At 53.7% G+C, this 16,680-nt stretch overlaps 1 protein-coding gene across 1 annotated transcript; it reads left to right on the top strand.

The window, feature by feature from the left end:
• The first annotated feature begins 1,749 nt into the window (after positions 1–1,749).
• On the top strand, positions 1,750–15,215 carry Fbxo41 (F-box protein 41). Its single transcript, XM_059258072.1, has 12 exons — positions 1,750–2,770; positions 4,965–5,190; positions 5,650–5,723; positions 5,962–6,320; positions 7,103–7,344; positions 7,516–7,631; positions 7,742–7,894; positions 8,024–8,119; positions 10,050–10,168; positions 10,344–10,502; positions 12,417–12,532; positions 12,644–15,215. The coding sequence occupies exons 1-12, from the start codon at positions 1,872–1,874 to the stop codon at positions 12,704–12,706; spliced, it is 2,622 nt and encodes an 873-aa protein (XP_059114055.1). The 5' UTR covers positions 1,750–1,871; the 3' UTR covers positions 12,707–15,215.
• The last annotated feature ends 1,465 nt before the right edge of the window (positions 15,216–16,680 follow it).

Raw genomic sequence — 16,680 nt, forward strand, 5'->3', positions numbered from 1 at the left:
GGGCTCCTTGCCAGGAGTGGTTGAGGAAAGATCAGGGCCCTTGGGGGGAAGGGCAGGAACGCCCACTGGAGGCAGTGCCTGGAACGGGCGGGCACGGGATCAGGGCCACCTACAGCATCATAGCTAGGTGAGCATCTTGCTTCTAGTGGTTCAGCCTGCATGATGGCTGAGGTCTCCCTCCGATGAAAATTAAGCATCTGCTTGAGAACCTTCTTAGATGTCACATACACGAGCTAGGGTACATGGAACACTCCAGGGTTTGTATACATGTCTTGATGATTGTGTCCACACCGGCATACAGAAACACAATCCCCGGTTAAGCTACAGAACACTCTGGACAGCACATGAGGTTCCTTCCTGCCCCTTCCCAATTCACTGGAGACACAAGCCTCTGTTCTGGCTTGTGTCTCCATCCGTTTGGTCTGTTCTTGACGTCCAACTCTGGAATCTTGCAGTATGTTCTGTTTGGCTTCCTTCCCATAATACTAAACATATTCATCTGTTGTTATGGATACTGGTTCCTTTCTTACTACAGAGTAGCAGTCCATTATGAATATACAATTATTCCATTCTACTGTTTTCTTGATTGGGATCTTCTTAATTCTGTAACAATCTTCATTTGGCAATTCACCTGGCTTGGCCCACTGAGTGCTGGGATTAAAGATCTATGCCACCACACCGGAATCCCATTCTGCTGTTGAACAGTGCTTGGCACTTTTTTCTAGGTCAGGAATCATTGTAATTAAAATTATTCCTTTAATTTTTTTTTTTTTGTTGTTGTTCTGTTTTTTGAGACAGGGTTTCTCTGTGTTGCCCTGGCTATCGTGGAACTCACTCTGTAGACCAGGCTGGCCTCGAACTCACAGAGATCCGCCTGCCTCAGCCTCCCGAGTGCAAGGATTAAAGGCCTGCACCACCACCTCCTGGCTCCTTTAATGATTTTTTTTTAAAAATTCCTTTAAGCCAGGCACAGTGGCTCATCCCTGTAATCCCAGCACTTGAGTGAATTCCTGAAGGTCTGAAGCCAACCTGAGTTACACTGTGAGTTCCAGGCCAGCAAGTCTAAGATCCTGTATTAAACAGTCTATCAACAAACAACTCAGTAACAACAATAATAATTCATGTTTATTTCTATGATGCAGAGTCTCAAGTAGATCAGGCTAGCTGTACCTCTTTATGTAGATAAGGATAATTCTGAAGGTCTTATCCTCTTGGCACCTGCCCCACTGGGAAGCAACTTTTTTTTTTAAAATAAAACTTTCCTTAAACATTTTTAAAAGTTTATTTTGTGTGTCTGAGTGTTTTGCCTGCATGTGCACCATGTGCTTGCCTGGTGCCAGGGAGGTCAGAGGAAGGCCACGGATTCCCTGGAATTAGAATGGTTGGGAACCATTAGGTGTGTTCTGGGACCCAAACCCAGGTCCTCTGCAAGAGCAACAAGTGCTCTTAAGTGCGAGGCCATCTCTCCAGCCTTCCAAAACAAACATTATTGAAAAAAAAAAAAAATCTAGGCCTAGGAATTTCAGCACTTGAAAGGCAGGAGGTCAGCCTGGCCACACCTGGAGGACCATAGTCCCTCCACTTCCAGCGAGAAGTCGCATTCTCGAGCACAGGTCTCAGAGCCCTCCATCCTAGGCATATTCATAGAGCCAGGGTACAGGATTGCTGGACCTGGGAGTGGCAGGTGGGGGTGCGGCTACCAGGCTACTGAGCCTCACGTTCTCTCTTCTAGCCTCCTGGGCCCTGGCTATTGGTGACCAGAGCCGTCCTGATCCTGCAGGCCGGGCCCACCCGCGGCCCCCCATGAGCGCGCCCGGCTGACCGGTGAGGCGGCCGCGGTGGAGCCGGCGTGCCCCGAAGGCAGCGGGGCCATGGCCTCGCTGGACTTACCATACCGATGCCCGCGCTGCGGGGAGCATAAGCGCTTCCGGAGCTTGTCGTCACTGCGCGCGCACCTGGAATACAGCCACACCTACGAGACGCTCTACATCCTCTCCAAGACGAACAGTATCTGCGACGGCGCGGCCGCTGCTGCAGCGGCTGCTGCCGCAGCTTCTGGCTTCCCCCTGGCGCCTGAGCCCGCCGCCCTGCTGGCGGTGCCCGGGGCCCGGCGCGAGGTCTTCGAGAGCACGTCCTTCCAAGGCAAGGAGCAGGCGGCAGGGCCAGCGCCCGCGGGGCCGCACCTGCTACACCATCATCACCACCACGCGCCGCTGGCTCACTTCCCTGGCGACCTGGTGCCCGCCAGCCTGCCCTGCGAGGAGCTGGCCGAGCCGGGGCTCGTGCCTGCCGCGCGCTATGCACTGCGCGAGATCGAAATCCCGCTCGGCGAGTTGTTCGCGCGCAAGTCTGTGGCATCCTCCGCCTGTTCGACGCCGCCACCCGGGCCCGGCCCTGGTCCTTGTTCCGGGCCCGCCTCGGCATCGCCAGCTTCGCCATCACCTGCCGATGTCGCCTACGAAGAGGGCTTGGCACGCCTCAAGATCCGTGCGCTGGAGAAGCTGGAGGTGGACCGGAGGCTGGAGCGGCTGAGCGAGGAGGTGGAGCAGAAGATCGCCGGCCAGGTGGGCCGGCTACAGGCCGAGCTGGAGCGCAAGGCGGCCGAGTTGGAGACTGCGCGACAGGAGAGTGCACGGCTGGGACGCGAGAAGGAGGAGCTGGAGGAGCGCGCATCTGAGCTTTCACGCCAGGTGGACGTGAGCGTGGAACTGCTGGCCTCCCTTAAGCAGGACCTGGTGCATAAGGAACAGGAGCTGAGCCGCAAGCAGCAGTGAGTAGACCCTGGGAGTCGAGTGGGTGGGTGTCTCTGGATCTTACCCCGTGCCTGGGGTGTCTCCACGTGGTCAGTCTTTGGAACACAGGTTCTAAGATGAGTCTGTGATAGTGGTGCCAGTGGGTTCGAGTGTGTTGTGGTGATGAATTGGGAGCTCGGAATACGTGCGTTTCTTTACCTTCGATAGCCAGGCCAGGCAGCTCTTGAATTTTGTACCAGATTTCCCTTTAGCCTACCCAAAGAACTGGCCCAATTCTCCATGCCGTCTTGTACTTCATAAAAGCATGCAGACCCAATTGCATCTTTCCCAGGTCCCATAAACCTGCTGCTTCTTAACCTTCTAATTCTTTGCTCTTGGCTTCTTGAAGCTCTTTCTTGTATTTCTGGTTCCCTAACCTACCCTCTGGGGTCAGGGTGCCACCTCCAGCACCATCTTTGTGTCCTCAGTAAACTTCATGTTCATCACCGTCCTGGATCCATGTGCGCAGTGTCTGATGTAGACTCTCACTATGTAGCCTTTGAACTCATGATCCTCCTGCCTCAGCCTCATGAATACTGGTATTATTGCCGCGCACCACATTTAGCTTTCCTTTCCTTTTGCTCCTCCTCAGCCATCTTTTCTGGCCACCTCCTTGTTTCTCTAGTCTGCAAATAATGGAGTAATTTGTTGTGTTTGTTCTCATTGTCATACCAAGTTCCAAGCAGGCAGGGATTTCGTTTTTTTGTTCAGTACGTTTCCCCTGTATCTCCAATAGCGCCTGGCTCCTGGATTAAATGTTTAACGAATACATGAACAGCTGAATGCGTGCCAGGATACACACACACACACACACACACACACACACACACACACACACGCAGGTAACTGCGAGGGTGCTGCATGTTTATATACCCCTCAGATGCTGGGGCAAACTATAGGAATACTTTATGTTTTTGTCTGTGTTGATGTGACTCAGTGCATTTTGATACTTCTAAGAGTACATGCGTGTGTTTGATTGGGTTGGTGGGCTTGGCTCTCCATGCTTCTTAATGTATTTCAGAGTGTGAATGTGCCCTGAGAATGAGCATGATTGCATACATAGGAACATGCTGAGGACTGTGTATTGGACCAAGTGAGGAAATGTGTTCATAGCCCTGAGGCTCTCAGGGTATGCCTGGGCATGTAACTATGTGAGGAGGCTATGTATTGAGACCACATGTGGGACTCTACATGTGCCTGGAGGTGACTGTGTATAGGATGAGCATACCCATGACTATGTCCCTGAAGACCAGTTGTATTTAGTTACTTTTCTTGTTGCTATGACAAAATACCTCGTACAGTTTAAAGGGCTGTCGATTTGTTCCCTGGGTCCCACATGGTGGAAGGAGAGAACTGACTCCTTCACATTGGCTTCCAGCCTCTGCACATGTGTTGGAGCACAGATGTGATTAAATTTTTGTTTTAGATTTATTTTTACTATTTTTTTATGTGTATGAGTATTGTGCTTGAATGTATGACCTCTGGTGCCCGCAGAGGTCAGAATAGGATGTCACATCCCCTGAAAATGGAGTTAGGGCAGTTGTGAGCCAGTATGTGGGTGCTGGGAACCAACCTCAGGACTTCTGCAAGAGCAACAAGTGGCTGAATGATCGATTTCTCCTGTGTAGTGTAGTAAAACTACGTTTTTAAAAAGCAACTTGAAGGAAAAAAGGGTTTCCTTCAGCTCACAGTTTGGGGAGACAATGGATCGTGGCAGGAAGGGTGTGGTCTCAGGAGTGTGAGGCAGCTGGTCAAGGGTCATCTATAGCCAGGAAACAGAGATGGAGGCTCCTGCTCCGCATGCTTTCAACCTTTTATTCAGTTGGGACCCAGCCCAGGGAATGGTGCCACCCAAATTTACGGTGGATCTTCACGCCTCGGTTAACCCAATCTAGAAACTTCCTCACAGATGTGTCCAGAGGTTTGTCTCCTGGGTAATTCTAGATTCTGTCAGGTTAACTACGGTATTAACAGGGGTGTCCAGTTGTGTGTGTTCTGAGTGTGTGGCGACTTGTGTGTCTGCCTGTTTGTGTTGTATGTTTGCCATTGTGTGGGTCTGCGTCCTGGGCATTGTCCATGGGACCATGAGTGGACACTCTAGGCCACTGCCGGGCTTTCCTCCAATGGGCGGTCAGGCCAGGGACCTAGGGTAAGAGACTGCTCCCGGCCCAGGGAGGTGGTGCAGATCGACCAGTTCCTGAAGGAGACAGCGGCTCGGGAGGCCAGTGCCAAGCTGCGGCTGCAACAGTTCATTGAGGAGCTCCTGGAGCGCGCAGACAGGGCCGAGCGCCAGCTGCAGGTCATCAGCAGCAGCTGTGGCAGCACACCCAGTGCCAGCCTGGGCCGAGGAGGTGGGGGCAGTGCCTCAGGGCCTGGGGTGAGAGGCCCAGGCAGAATGGTGAGTGTGTACGTGCCCTGGCGTCTCACCTGCTCCTGTGGTCCCCACAGCCTTCACCCACACCACCCCAGCTTGCCTCCTTTGTTCCCCCAGGAGCAACCCCAGACCTGAAGTGGGAGGGAGGTCCACTCTGTCGGGGCGGGAGTGCTGCCTCTGAGACTGTGGCAAGGCTACTTCAATAGCCTCAGCCTTCAGAAGCCCATCTCTGTTATTTTCCTGCCAATGAGAGCCTAGGAGCCACAAGCTGGGCCCTGGGAGGCTGGGTGGGCGCATTGGGAGGGATTTGGGAGCCTGCCTGTCTGGACTGTCTGTCTGTCCATTCGTCCATCTTTTCCAACTTTATTCTTCTCTCTCCTCTCCTTCTTTTCTTCTCTCCATCTTCCTCTCTCTCCGACTATTGCCTTCTTCTCTGGCCTCCTCTGCCCATCCTTCCTTTCCCTTCCACTCTGGGGGCTACAGCGAGAACACCACGCAGGCCCAGCTCTGCCAAGCACATACGCCGTTTCACGGCATGGCTCCTCTCCCAGCACAGGGTAAGCCTTGGCCCACCCCACACAGCCTACCCTCACCCTGGAAGGTCTGCTGGCCCATCAGAGGCTCGTCTCCTTCTGTGCCCACCCCCCTGGTGTCACCAGTCTGCCTTTCCATGCTCAGGGAACTTTTGGAAAGCAGGACAGTGGGCTCCCCTTGGCTGGTGGTAAGGAAAGTGTGGGGAGTTGGGGCAATCTGGTATCCCTCAGCCTTCACTCTGCACTCCCCCACCCACCCCAGGGCCTCCAGCCGTGTGCCAGCTGCATCCCAGAGCTCAGGCTGCTATGACAGTGACAGTCTGGAGCTGCCCCGGCCAGAGGAAGGGCCCTCGGAGGACAGTGGCCCCGGGGGCTCGGGTTCGCGGGCCCAGGCTACCAACGGTGGTTCAGAGCGGTCCCAGCCCCCTCGTAGTTCAGGCCTGCGACGACAGGCCATCCAGAACTGGCAGCGCCGACCGCGCCGTCACAGCACCGAGGGGGAGGAGGGTGACGTCTCAGATGTGGGCTCCCGCACTACTGAGTCAGAGGCTGAGGGCCCCTCGGATGTCCCACGCCCTGGACCTGCTGTAGCCGGGCCCTTGAGCAGCTGCCGGCTCTCGGGTAAGTCCTGGGAAAGTGGGTAGAGAATCCAGCCCTCCGGGGTGCCGGGTTGTCTCAGGGGACACAGGGTGGAGGTGGTGACCCTTGGCTCCTGCACCTCTCTTACTCTTGTCTACCTGTAAAACACTCTTCAAGCTTGGAGCAGGGGTTTGTGTGACAGGCCAGGCCTGCAATGACCCAAGGATGCTCCATTTAAGGGGGTCTGTGTACATGGTGGATTCCATCACGGGTAGGGGAGAAGAGCCGAGCGTTTATTTGGGGCTCTGAAGTGCCTGGGGGGAATAGCCCTGTGCTTATGTGGAAGGCTTAGAGCCTGAGAGTCAGGATGACCCTCATAAGGAAAGTTTAGGGCTGGGGAGGTACTTCAGCTAGTACATGCTCATCTAGAATCCAGGGCTTTGATCTCTAGCACCTCAAACTGGACATAGTGGTACACATCTCTAATCCTGGTACTTGGGCAGCAGATGCAGGACAATCAGAAGTTCCAGGTCATCCTGAGCTACATAGTGAGTTCAAGGCTAGGCTGGAATACATGAGACCACGTCTGAAAAAGTTTTGGGTTTGTGACAAAGCAACAGACACCCCTTTCCAGTTAGTAAAACTTGGGGTACTATAGAGAAGGGGAAAGCAGAGGACCTGCTGTCTTCCCTGGGAGCTGGTCCCCAGTGTGGGTCTCATACTCACCCCTCCTGGCAGCTCCTGCCTTGCCCCAGCTCCCCACCCACAGCCCTGTAACTGCTCTTTTACACCCCACCGTCTCCTTTGGCCCCCATGTTCTACAGCCCGCCCTGAGGGAGGCAGTGGGCGAGGCCGTCGGGCGGAGAGAGGTAGCCCCTCACGCTCCAATGAGGTCATCAGCCCAGAAATCCTCAAGATGCGCGCTGCCCTCTTCTGTATCTTCACCTACCTGGATACCCGCACGCTGCTGCATGCTGCAGAGGTCTGCCGAGACTGGCGCTTTGTGGCCCGCCATCCCGCCGTCTGGACCAGGGTGCTGCTTGAGAATGCCCGAGTCTGTTCCAAGGTGCCTGCCCCTGCCCTTCCGGGAGCCCAGCTCTTACCAGCAGTAGAGGTCTAGTCTTTGTACCCCTCACTGCCCTGGTTTCCCTGCACTCTCGTGGTGCCTCCTCCTCAGAGCTAACCCATCTCCAGCCAGTCCAGTCTATCTCTGTTCATATCACTTGATCTTCCCCAGTTCCTGGCGATGCTGGCTCAGTGGTGCACCCAGGCCCACTCGTTAACGTTACAGAATCTGAAGCCCCGGCAGCGGGGGAAGAAGGAAAGCAAGGAGGAATATGCCCGGAGCACCCGGTGAGGCCTGCGGTCGGTGGGTGGGTGAGTGCTCCTGAGTTGAAGTGGGATTGCTTCCCGGATGAGGAAGTGACCGCCGGCAGCTCCCTGACCTCTTGGCCCATCCTCAGGGGCTGTCTTGAAGCAGGGCTGGAGTCCCTGCTGAAGGCGGCTGGTGGGAACCTGCTGATCCTGCGTATCTCCCACTGTCCCAACATCCTCACTGACCGGTCACTCTGGCTGGCCAGCTGCTACTGCCGTGCCCTGCAGGCTGTCACCTACAGGTGGGTCTTCCCTTCCAGAAGCACAACTCACACCTCCTATGCCTTGGTCCCTAGCTACCACATGGTCTTGCTTCTTGGCGACCACAGAGGCCACCACGGTGGGTCACTTGAGCTTTGGCTTTTCCGCAGGAGTGCCACGGACCCTGTTGGCCATGAGGTGATCTGGGCCCTGGGTGCAGGCTGCAGAGAGATTGTCTCCCTCCAGGTGGCACCACTTCATCCTTGGTAAGCCCAGGCAAGGGGGTGGGTCGGGAGGGAGCAGCAGTGGGCCTGGTCTGGGGCTGAGGACTGAGCGAGTCAGCTGTTGGGGACAGATCACACACATTGACCAGTGTGTTGATAAGGAGCTGGGCTGTCTCTCTCTGGCTTGTGGCAGTGCCCTTAAATTTTTTTTTTTATTATATATTTGGGGGTGGGAATCGAGTATCTGTGTGGAGGTCGGGGAACAACTTAAGAGTCATTCTTTCCTTCCACATGTGAGTCTCTAGATCAAAGTCATGTCATTAGGCTTGGTGGTAAGCGCCCTTACCCACCGAGCCATCCTGACATCCCAGCATTGCCACTCAAACCTTAGCTTTGCAGCTTAGATTATGAGAGCCGTTACTGGCTCAGTGGTGTCCTGTCCATGGAGACTGTAAAGTCCACAGTACGTGTGCAGTCAGCACTAGCCTGGCCTATGATAAGCCCGTCGGGGAAGGTCAGTAAATAATACATAGAGCAGGCTGGGTGTGCTGTCACATACTTGATCTCCGCTTACTCCAGAGCTCAGGTTGAGAATTCAAGACCTGTATGAGCAATTTAGCAAGATCCCATCTCAAAACAAGAACAAATCAGTTGTTGGCGAACCCAGGGTGCAAATCATCCCTTGCTCTTCTTGGGACTTCCTCAGATTCCCAGGCTTCTCTGCCCTGCCCCTTACCCTCTCAGGGATTCCCCCCATGTGCCAGCTCCTCCCAAGCCCTCTAATACCCTGATGGAGTCTGTCATTGTGGTCCCCTACTAGGTCCCCACTGCCCCTCATCCTGACCTTAATATCATCCATTCGGTAGTAATTTCTACTTCAGGCTCCCCTACTAGACTTGGTTCTCAAGGAAGACTCTGTGAATGTCCGTTTCTGTGTCCTTGCTACCCTGGGCATGTCAGATGACAGATACTATTGCCTGAATGGATGTTGAGGGATGAAGTTTGGTGTGAGTCGGGTAGGCAAGCCAGCAATGATGGAAAGGCGGGCGGGGAAACATCATGAAGGCCTTGCTAAAAGATGTGGATCGGTGTATCTCGTGTAGAAAGTACAAGGAAGCTGTTGGGGAGATTGTCAGCGTTAAGAAGGGGGTATTGAGCCAGACATGGTGGTACACACCTGTCATCCCAGCCCTTGGGAGGTGGAAGCAAGAGGATCAGGAGTTCAAGGTCATCCTCAGCTGTATCATGAGTTTGAGGTCATTCAGCCTGGGCTGCATGAGACACTCCTTTAAAAAAAAAAAAAATCTAGCCGGGCAGTGGTGGTGCACGCCTTTAATCCCAGCACTCGGGAGGCAGAGCCAGGCGGATCTCTGTGAGTTTGAGGCCAGCCTGGGCTACCAAGTGAGTTCCAGGAAAGGCGCAAAGCTACACAGAGAAACCCTGTCTCGAAAAAACAAAAAACAAAAAAAACAAAAAACTAAACAAACAAGAGTACCAAAAGCTAGGTGTGGTCTATAACCTTAGCCCTTGGGAGGCTGAGGCAGGGTTGCTACAAATTCAAGGCTCAGTAGCAGGGACAGATTAAAGTCAGACTGCTAAATGTTGTATGTCATAGACTGTCTGCTGTGAGGGTGGGAGCTGTCCTCATTGTCACCCTGAACTCCAGGGCCTGGTTCAGCTGTCTCGGCTGTAACAGACACTCCATTGCTGTCTGATGAGTATCTGGCCACCAGGTGCAGGGTAAATGGAGACTCTAAGGTGGGGCTCTGGTCTACAGCTCTCTCTGGTTGGCTCCAGAATCTGAAGCTGCCAGATGTGGTAAGAGGGGAGGGGCAGAGTCAGAGATGAGCTATAGTCTGACAACTGGATTGTTGGCAAGGTGCTTGCCGGAGGCATGGAGAGGGACCTCCAGGGACGCTCACACTTGGGACTGCAATGCCTCCCTGACCACTCTTCACTCTTCATTCTTTAGCCAGCAGCCCACCCGGTTCAGCAACCGTTGCCTGCAGATGATTGGACGCTGTTGGCCCCACCTCCGGGCCCTGGGTGTAGGTGGTGCCGGCTGTGGGGTACAGGGTCTGGCATCACTTGGTGAGTCTTTCCTTGGGGTTGGAGTGGGTAGGTAAGAAGCAGGCAAGGGTGAGATGCTGCCTGTGAAATCCCACCAGAGTTAGGGGCTGCAGCCTGGGTGATGGCGAGGGACTGAGTGCTGGGCAGGAGGTGGGTCACGGAGTTTGTCACCAGGCTTCTCTTCTTCCTCTCCTAGCAAGAAACTGCATGCGGCTGCAGGTTCTAGAACTGGACCATGTGTCAGAGATTACCCAGGAGGTGGCGGCTGAGGTCTGCCGGGAAGGCCTGAAGGGATTGGAGATGCTGGTGCTCACAGCCACCCCTGTCACCCCTAAGGCCCTGCTACATTTTAACAGTGAGCAATGGGGTTTGGGGGTATAGAGCAGGGTATGGCTATAGCCTATCCTTGGACATTTTGCAGCATTGAGTGAGTGAACTTTTCCTGGGGAGATGCAGACAGTTGTCTTCTCCTCCTAGAAAGGGCACCTATGATCTACCAAACAGTGCCACCAAAGTCCAACTTGGTGAACCGTGGAGTTTATGGCTTATTTACAGAGCATGGATGAGGGTTACATACAGAGTGTGGGTTACCCCAAAGTAGCCATACCACTCAACAGATTTATCTCAGCACAGATGACAGCTCCCTTATAGCTACATAGGTGAAGCTCTCCGTACTCTAGTCAGAGTCTAATGCCTCCAAGGTGCAGCCAGAGCAAAACTGCACACATCTGGCAGGGATGGGGAGGAAGGGATGGCTGATAGCTCAGGTGAGCATCTGTCTGATGACTCTCCAGTTCTTCTATGAGGAAAAGAAATCAACAAGACCAATCTCGAGGGTCCCTTGGGGTAGTCATAGCCACTCTGATGAAATGGTGATGGCTGTTACGCTCTCTCCTACAACCATTCAGTGTAACTATTTCCTACTGCTCTAACCATCATGTACCAGTGCTGAGGCAGACAGAGCAGTGTTCTTCCTGGCTCCTTCAACATCTCTGAGGCCAGGATGGTACTCCAGGCCCAGCAGCATTTAATGCCAACTATTTAGCTGCACAGGATATCTATTGTTCCATTCTGGCCCATAGTGGCACCAGGAGTTGTGTGTGTGGTGCCAATAGTTGCTGTGTGAGCCTCCCTCTGGGGCGGAGGCAGAGAGCAGACAGACAGAGAGCATCAAGGGTTGCAATGCTGCTCCTTAGCACATGACTTTGCTTTCTGAATTCTGCAATCTCATCTTTTGACTTTCTAGATGGTAGGTTAAAGGTCATAGTATGTGTAAGTCCTCTGGGACATTTCTTGGGGTAAGGACTTCACTCTGACTCCTCTGCTGCCCACATCATCCCATCTACTTGGTCATTCCTCTCTGCCTTCACTTGGACCACCACTCAGGACCACTGACCTCTGGGAGGTCTTCATGCAGACTGATTGAAGGTTCCTTGTTTTTTTCCCCACCAGTACTGGGTTAAACCCAGTGCTTTAAGTGCTGTACTGCTAAGCAGTACCCCTCCCCCACCCCATGAGACAGGGTCTCTCTACAAAGTCCTGGCTATGCTCTAACTCACTCTGTAGACCTGCCTGCCTCTGCATCCCCAATGCTGGGATTGAAGGCGAGTGCCACAATGCCTGGCCTTTCTTACATTTTTATTTTGAGACAGTTTGACTAAGCTGTGCAGGCAGGCCTTGAACTTATGATCCTCATGCCTTAGCCTCTTGAGTAGCTGAGGTGACAGACCTGGGCCACCATACCTATTTCTTTGACCGTTATCACCACCTAAGCCTTCCTATTTACTTTCCTTCAGCCTCATGTCCACCTAAATGGTCCACCAGAACTCACTACTCAGCCCCCTACATCATGCTCTCTAGGTCCCTCCCAGCTCCTGACCTCCCTGCACCTCTCCCTGACATCATGGCCAATAATTCTTGAAGCCCTTGTTTCAAGACTTGATTGCCTCCTACCCACCCAACTCCACACTCAGTCTCAGTTCAGCAGCTAGTCATTTCCAAGTGCCCAGGCCATGGTACAAGCTGTCCCCTCTGCCAGAAAGTTGTTAGGGCACTGAGCAGCTTGCTGTCACACACTTGTCCTTCCAGAATATCCTCCCTGCCTTCTTAAGATGTCCGTTATGAGCTGCCCCAGCACAGGCCTGGCACTCTTGTTCTTGTGGCTGGCCCATGTATGTTTCCCAGTGGGGCTCTGATTTCATTCATGAGAGGAACCCTTGGAGCACACTGCCCTTGCCAAGCACTATCCCCCTTACCTGCCTTCTGCCAGGCATCTGCCGGAACCTCAAATCCATTGTGGTGCAGATTGGGATTGCTGATTACTTCAAAGAGCCCAGCAGCCCCGAGGCCCAGAAGCTGTTTGAGGACATGGTGACAAAACTCCAGGTAAGGGGTGGACTCTGAGGCCACAAAGGCCCTTTGGCTGGGGCCGGTGAGGGTGGCAGCAGTTCATCTGCCCAACACCAACCAAGAGCTAACCTGGGGCTCTATCTCTAGGCCCTGCGACGGAGGCCTGGCTTCTCGAAGATTCTGCACGTCAAAGTGGAAGGTGGCTGCTAACCCGGGTGAGGGGCGGCAGGGCCCCTGCCAGCCCCACACCAAGGCACTCTTTGGACCTCTGGAGGGACCCTGGCTTGGACTAGACCTTCGGAGGCCTAGTGTTACGCCAGGTTCCAGACAGTGGTTGAGTACCCTGTCCAACTGGAACAGCAAAGTGACAGGTGACCCAGAGCACAGCCTCCCCAGGGCAGGGGCTTGGACAGAAGCTGCCCTGAGACCCCCATGACATGACATCCTCAGCTGGCACAGCCTTCTGGCACAACCAGCAAGGAGCTGGCACACCAGCACCTGGTTGTCACCACTCAAGAGGATCTACAGTAACCACCCAGCAGCTCCTCAGCTGTTCAGGCAAGGTCTCTCCTTCCTGAGGCCAGCTCCTGGTCAGGAGCCTGTCAGGCCACAGGCCAGAAGGGGCTTAAGGCAGCTCAGACATGGCAAGGAGGACTCTTCTCCTTTCCCTGACCAAGCCCTCTGCAAGGCAGTCCCGTCAGACAGTGGGTCTCTCTTCCAGGTCCACATTCTCCAGTGACGATCCAGGCAAGCCTAGGAACCCAGGTAGAAGGTTAGGGGAAAATTGGGGCAGGGCCTTAGGGATAAGTTTAAAAGGGTAAAAAAAAAAAAAAGTGCAACTTCCCAGGATGAGGCCCACACCTCCCTAGCAGGTAAAGGACTGGCCAGTTGGAGGAGACTACAGTAAGACAAAGACTTCTCATTATCACACTCCAGAGCGAAGCTTAAAGCAGTCTCTGTACTTTCTTGCTGAGGGACATCGGGAGGGAGGACCCTGGGCTCCCTGTTGTGCTGAGGCTTGGGGGAGAAGGGGCTTGCTTTACTTAACAGTTTGCTTGAGGCAAGGAGCCAGATACTGGTGCCAAGGCAGAGGAAAGAATTTCCTCAGCCCATCTTCCTGAGTCTTTACAGCCCTGGGCTGAGGCTACAATAGAATACTTGGGGCAGGGTGTCACGGGCCCTTGCGCCATTCCCAAAAGTCTGTTTGAGTACAAAGCCCCAAAGACTGAGCATCCCTAACTGAGTTCCTCCTCTCAGAACTTGCAGTGGCTAAGGCATGAGTCTTGGCAATCCTCACTTGGGCAGATCTTTCAAATTCCTGGCCTCTCATCCAAATCTTAGGGTTTTCTTTGCTCCTGTACAAGGTGGAATCGTCTTGTCAGTTTTCTCCAGCTAGGCCACAGCTGGCCAGAGCATGAACCCAGCTATGGGTGCCGCCTACCAGTCCCTTCCACTGCTCAATGCTCCCAGACCCCATAGCTCCGTCCCAGTTGGTCATCATGAGTTGTGTGGCTTGTTCTGTCCCTGTTCTTTGAAGACTGAAACGCCAAGGCTATCATGCTCGATACTCCATGCCTAGTCCCGCATGAAACCTTGGCTGTGTGGTATCTACACCCCTACCTCTCACGGCTGCCTCCAGTTGCTCTCCCCTCTCCAGCCCTGTCCCCAGGAGTCACAGGTAACAGCACAACTTTCCCTGCCTTCAGTGGCTCAGAAGGGAGGTGGAGGTGCCCTTGGGGCCCAGCTGCCTTCAGTAGGTCAGTTCTTTTGCCAGCCGCATCCATGTAGCCCTGCTCCCTGTGACTCCAAGACCAGAGGTGCTGCCCTTCCTGCCTCCTGGATAAAGCACAGAGTGGTGTGGCGTTGGCCAAGCCTGCCCCCAGGGGCTTCCACTACTCAACCCCAGGATTTGGACATCTTCCTGGGCAGGGGAGGCACCAGAATGCCTGGTGTTGAGGGGAACAGGTGGCAGTGCACAGCCATCAGGGCAAGAAGCAAGGTCAAGACAGTCCCAGGCTTTACTACATCTACACCACATCCTGATCCATGGAGAGGGAACATACCCCTTTTGTTGGCATAGTCTGCTCTCTGAAAAGCTGTTTCCAAGAAGTCTCACCTGCGTTCTTGCTGAGTAAAGGTGGAGAGAGTAAAAACTGTAGACCTAAGCCTTTACCAATCCAAGTGACAGGTCGCTGTGTCCTGGCTGAGTCTTGGGCATCTTAGTTTTCAGGCATGCCTTGAGAGCCAGCAGCTCTGCCCCTCACTTGTGGTTCCTTTGCTTTGCCCCCTGGCGACCAACCCTGCTTCTGGGTGCTATGCTTGTTTCCATCTTTAGCAGTCAGGAGCCAGAGTTGGGGATGGGGCATCTGGCTTCCTGAGAAGTACCTTAGCCCATCTTCAGGCACCCCAAAGGGAGCTCTTTGTCTTATACTTGATACAAAAAAACATGTGAGGGCATGCCCTGCTCCAGAAGCACAGGGTCTATGGAAAGGGCTCATGGGTGGCAGCCATCTGGCATCTCTTCCAATCCCACCCCCTGCCACACAGCCTGGCTCTAGCACCTGTGAAATATAGCATGTTTGGCCTGAGTACTTCATGCTTATGTAGGCTGCTTTTCCCCACAGTATGGCAAAAATATATGCACTCCTTCCCAGAACCCCAGCTTTCTACCCATCAAGAGAAAGCACCTTGAAATCGGGTGGTTTTTTGTTTTTTGTTTTGTTTTTTAACCCTATGACAACAGAGGCCTCTTTCCCAAGGCCTGGATCCATCCTTTGCTTTGAGTCTTTCCTATCCCCGGCCCTTATGTAGAATGCTTCAGAACACAGGCAGTGAGCTGTCCACCCCAGTCTCTGTAAGGCGCTAAGTTGAATGAAAACTTCCCAGAGTGACAATTGGTGCCAAAGACATAGCTTCTGGTGAACTTGGAAGAAGTGCGACTGAGTGGGATATGGCCCAGTGCCCAGAGGAGTTAACCACTGATGGGATCTACCCCAGCCTGTCAGCCCCTAATGACCCTTGGTGGCCACACTTTCTCATCCAGCCTTGGCTCAGGCCAGCATCTCTGTATATATTACTATGTAGTGTGTATATTTACTCCTGGACAAGTGAGCTCAGTTGTAGTCCTTGCCCAGGGACAAGGCTGAAGGTTGGGTGAAGAGCAGAACATGAGGCTTTCCTCAACTCTTTGGGACCTTAGTCCAAGACTGCCCGACAATCAAGCAGGCACCCCACCATGAGGCCAGCCCCTGAGGAGGCTTGGCCTGGAACCCCAGCCTCTGCTCATCCTTGGCAAGGGTCTCGGAGGCCTGAGGTGGCTCAGGCTTGCCTTGCAGCTGGTGCAGTTGGCTTGGCTCAGAGGGCACTGCCTTCCCTGCACAGCCAGGCTGCATCCTGCCCCCAGCACACTAGGCAGAGGGGCTGAGAGCAGCTTTTGGTTTTACTTTTGTTTCTAAAGTGGTGCCTGTACCTCCAGCCCCCAGGGGGCCTTCCCTGGCCCCACTTATCTGCCCCACCCAGGCATTGCCATCCCAGCACTTTGCTCCATGTCACCCAGATGCCCTTTGCCGAATGTATTGAGCCTATGTATTTAAAAGGACTCATGGGCATCAGAGAATTTATGGTTCTGTATCCAATAAAAGATGATGAAACTGAAAAAATTGTGTCTGGTTCAGAAAAACATGTAGCATACGGCCATATCTGTCAGACACCAAGCCCTACCCTTTGCTTCCCAGAGTCTCATGTAGCCCAGCTGGTCGCAATCTCAATATTGAAGACAGCCTTGAGCCTCTGATCTTCCAGCTTTCCGGTGCTAGGGAGTACATGTGTGCACCACGTCCATTTTGTGTGGCCCTGGAGACTGAACCCAGGTTTCTGTGCATGCTGGCAAGCACCCCACCAACAAACATCCTCAGGCCTCGTTACAGCTTTTCTATAGCTAACAGTGAGGCAGGAGGAAGTCAGACAGCCCAGTCAATGGAGCAGATGAAGAATTAGTCACCCTCTTTAGGGCAGCAATGCTGGAGAAAGGCCTGTGACTGCCTCCTGAAGCCTCCTTTGCTGTCCAAATATACAAAGCCTCCATTCCAGGGTTCCAAGGTAAACCCAGATCGGCAGAACAAAAGCAGTAGGGACTGTCTACCCCACAGCAGCTTAGTCCCACTTCAGGAGGCTCTGGCAGCCAA

This window comes from Peromyscus eremicus, chromosome 3 (genome assembly GCF_949786415.1).
Source record: "Peromyscus eremicus chromosome 3, PerEre_H2_v1, whole genome shotgun sequence".
NCBI lineage: Eukaryota > Metazoa > Chordata > Mammalia > Rodentia > Cricetidae > Peromyscus > Peromyscus eremicus.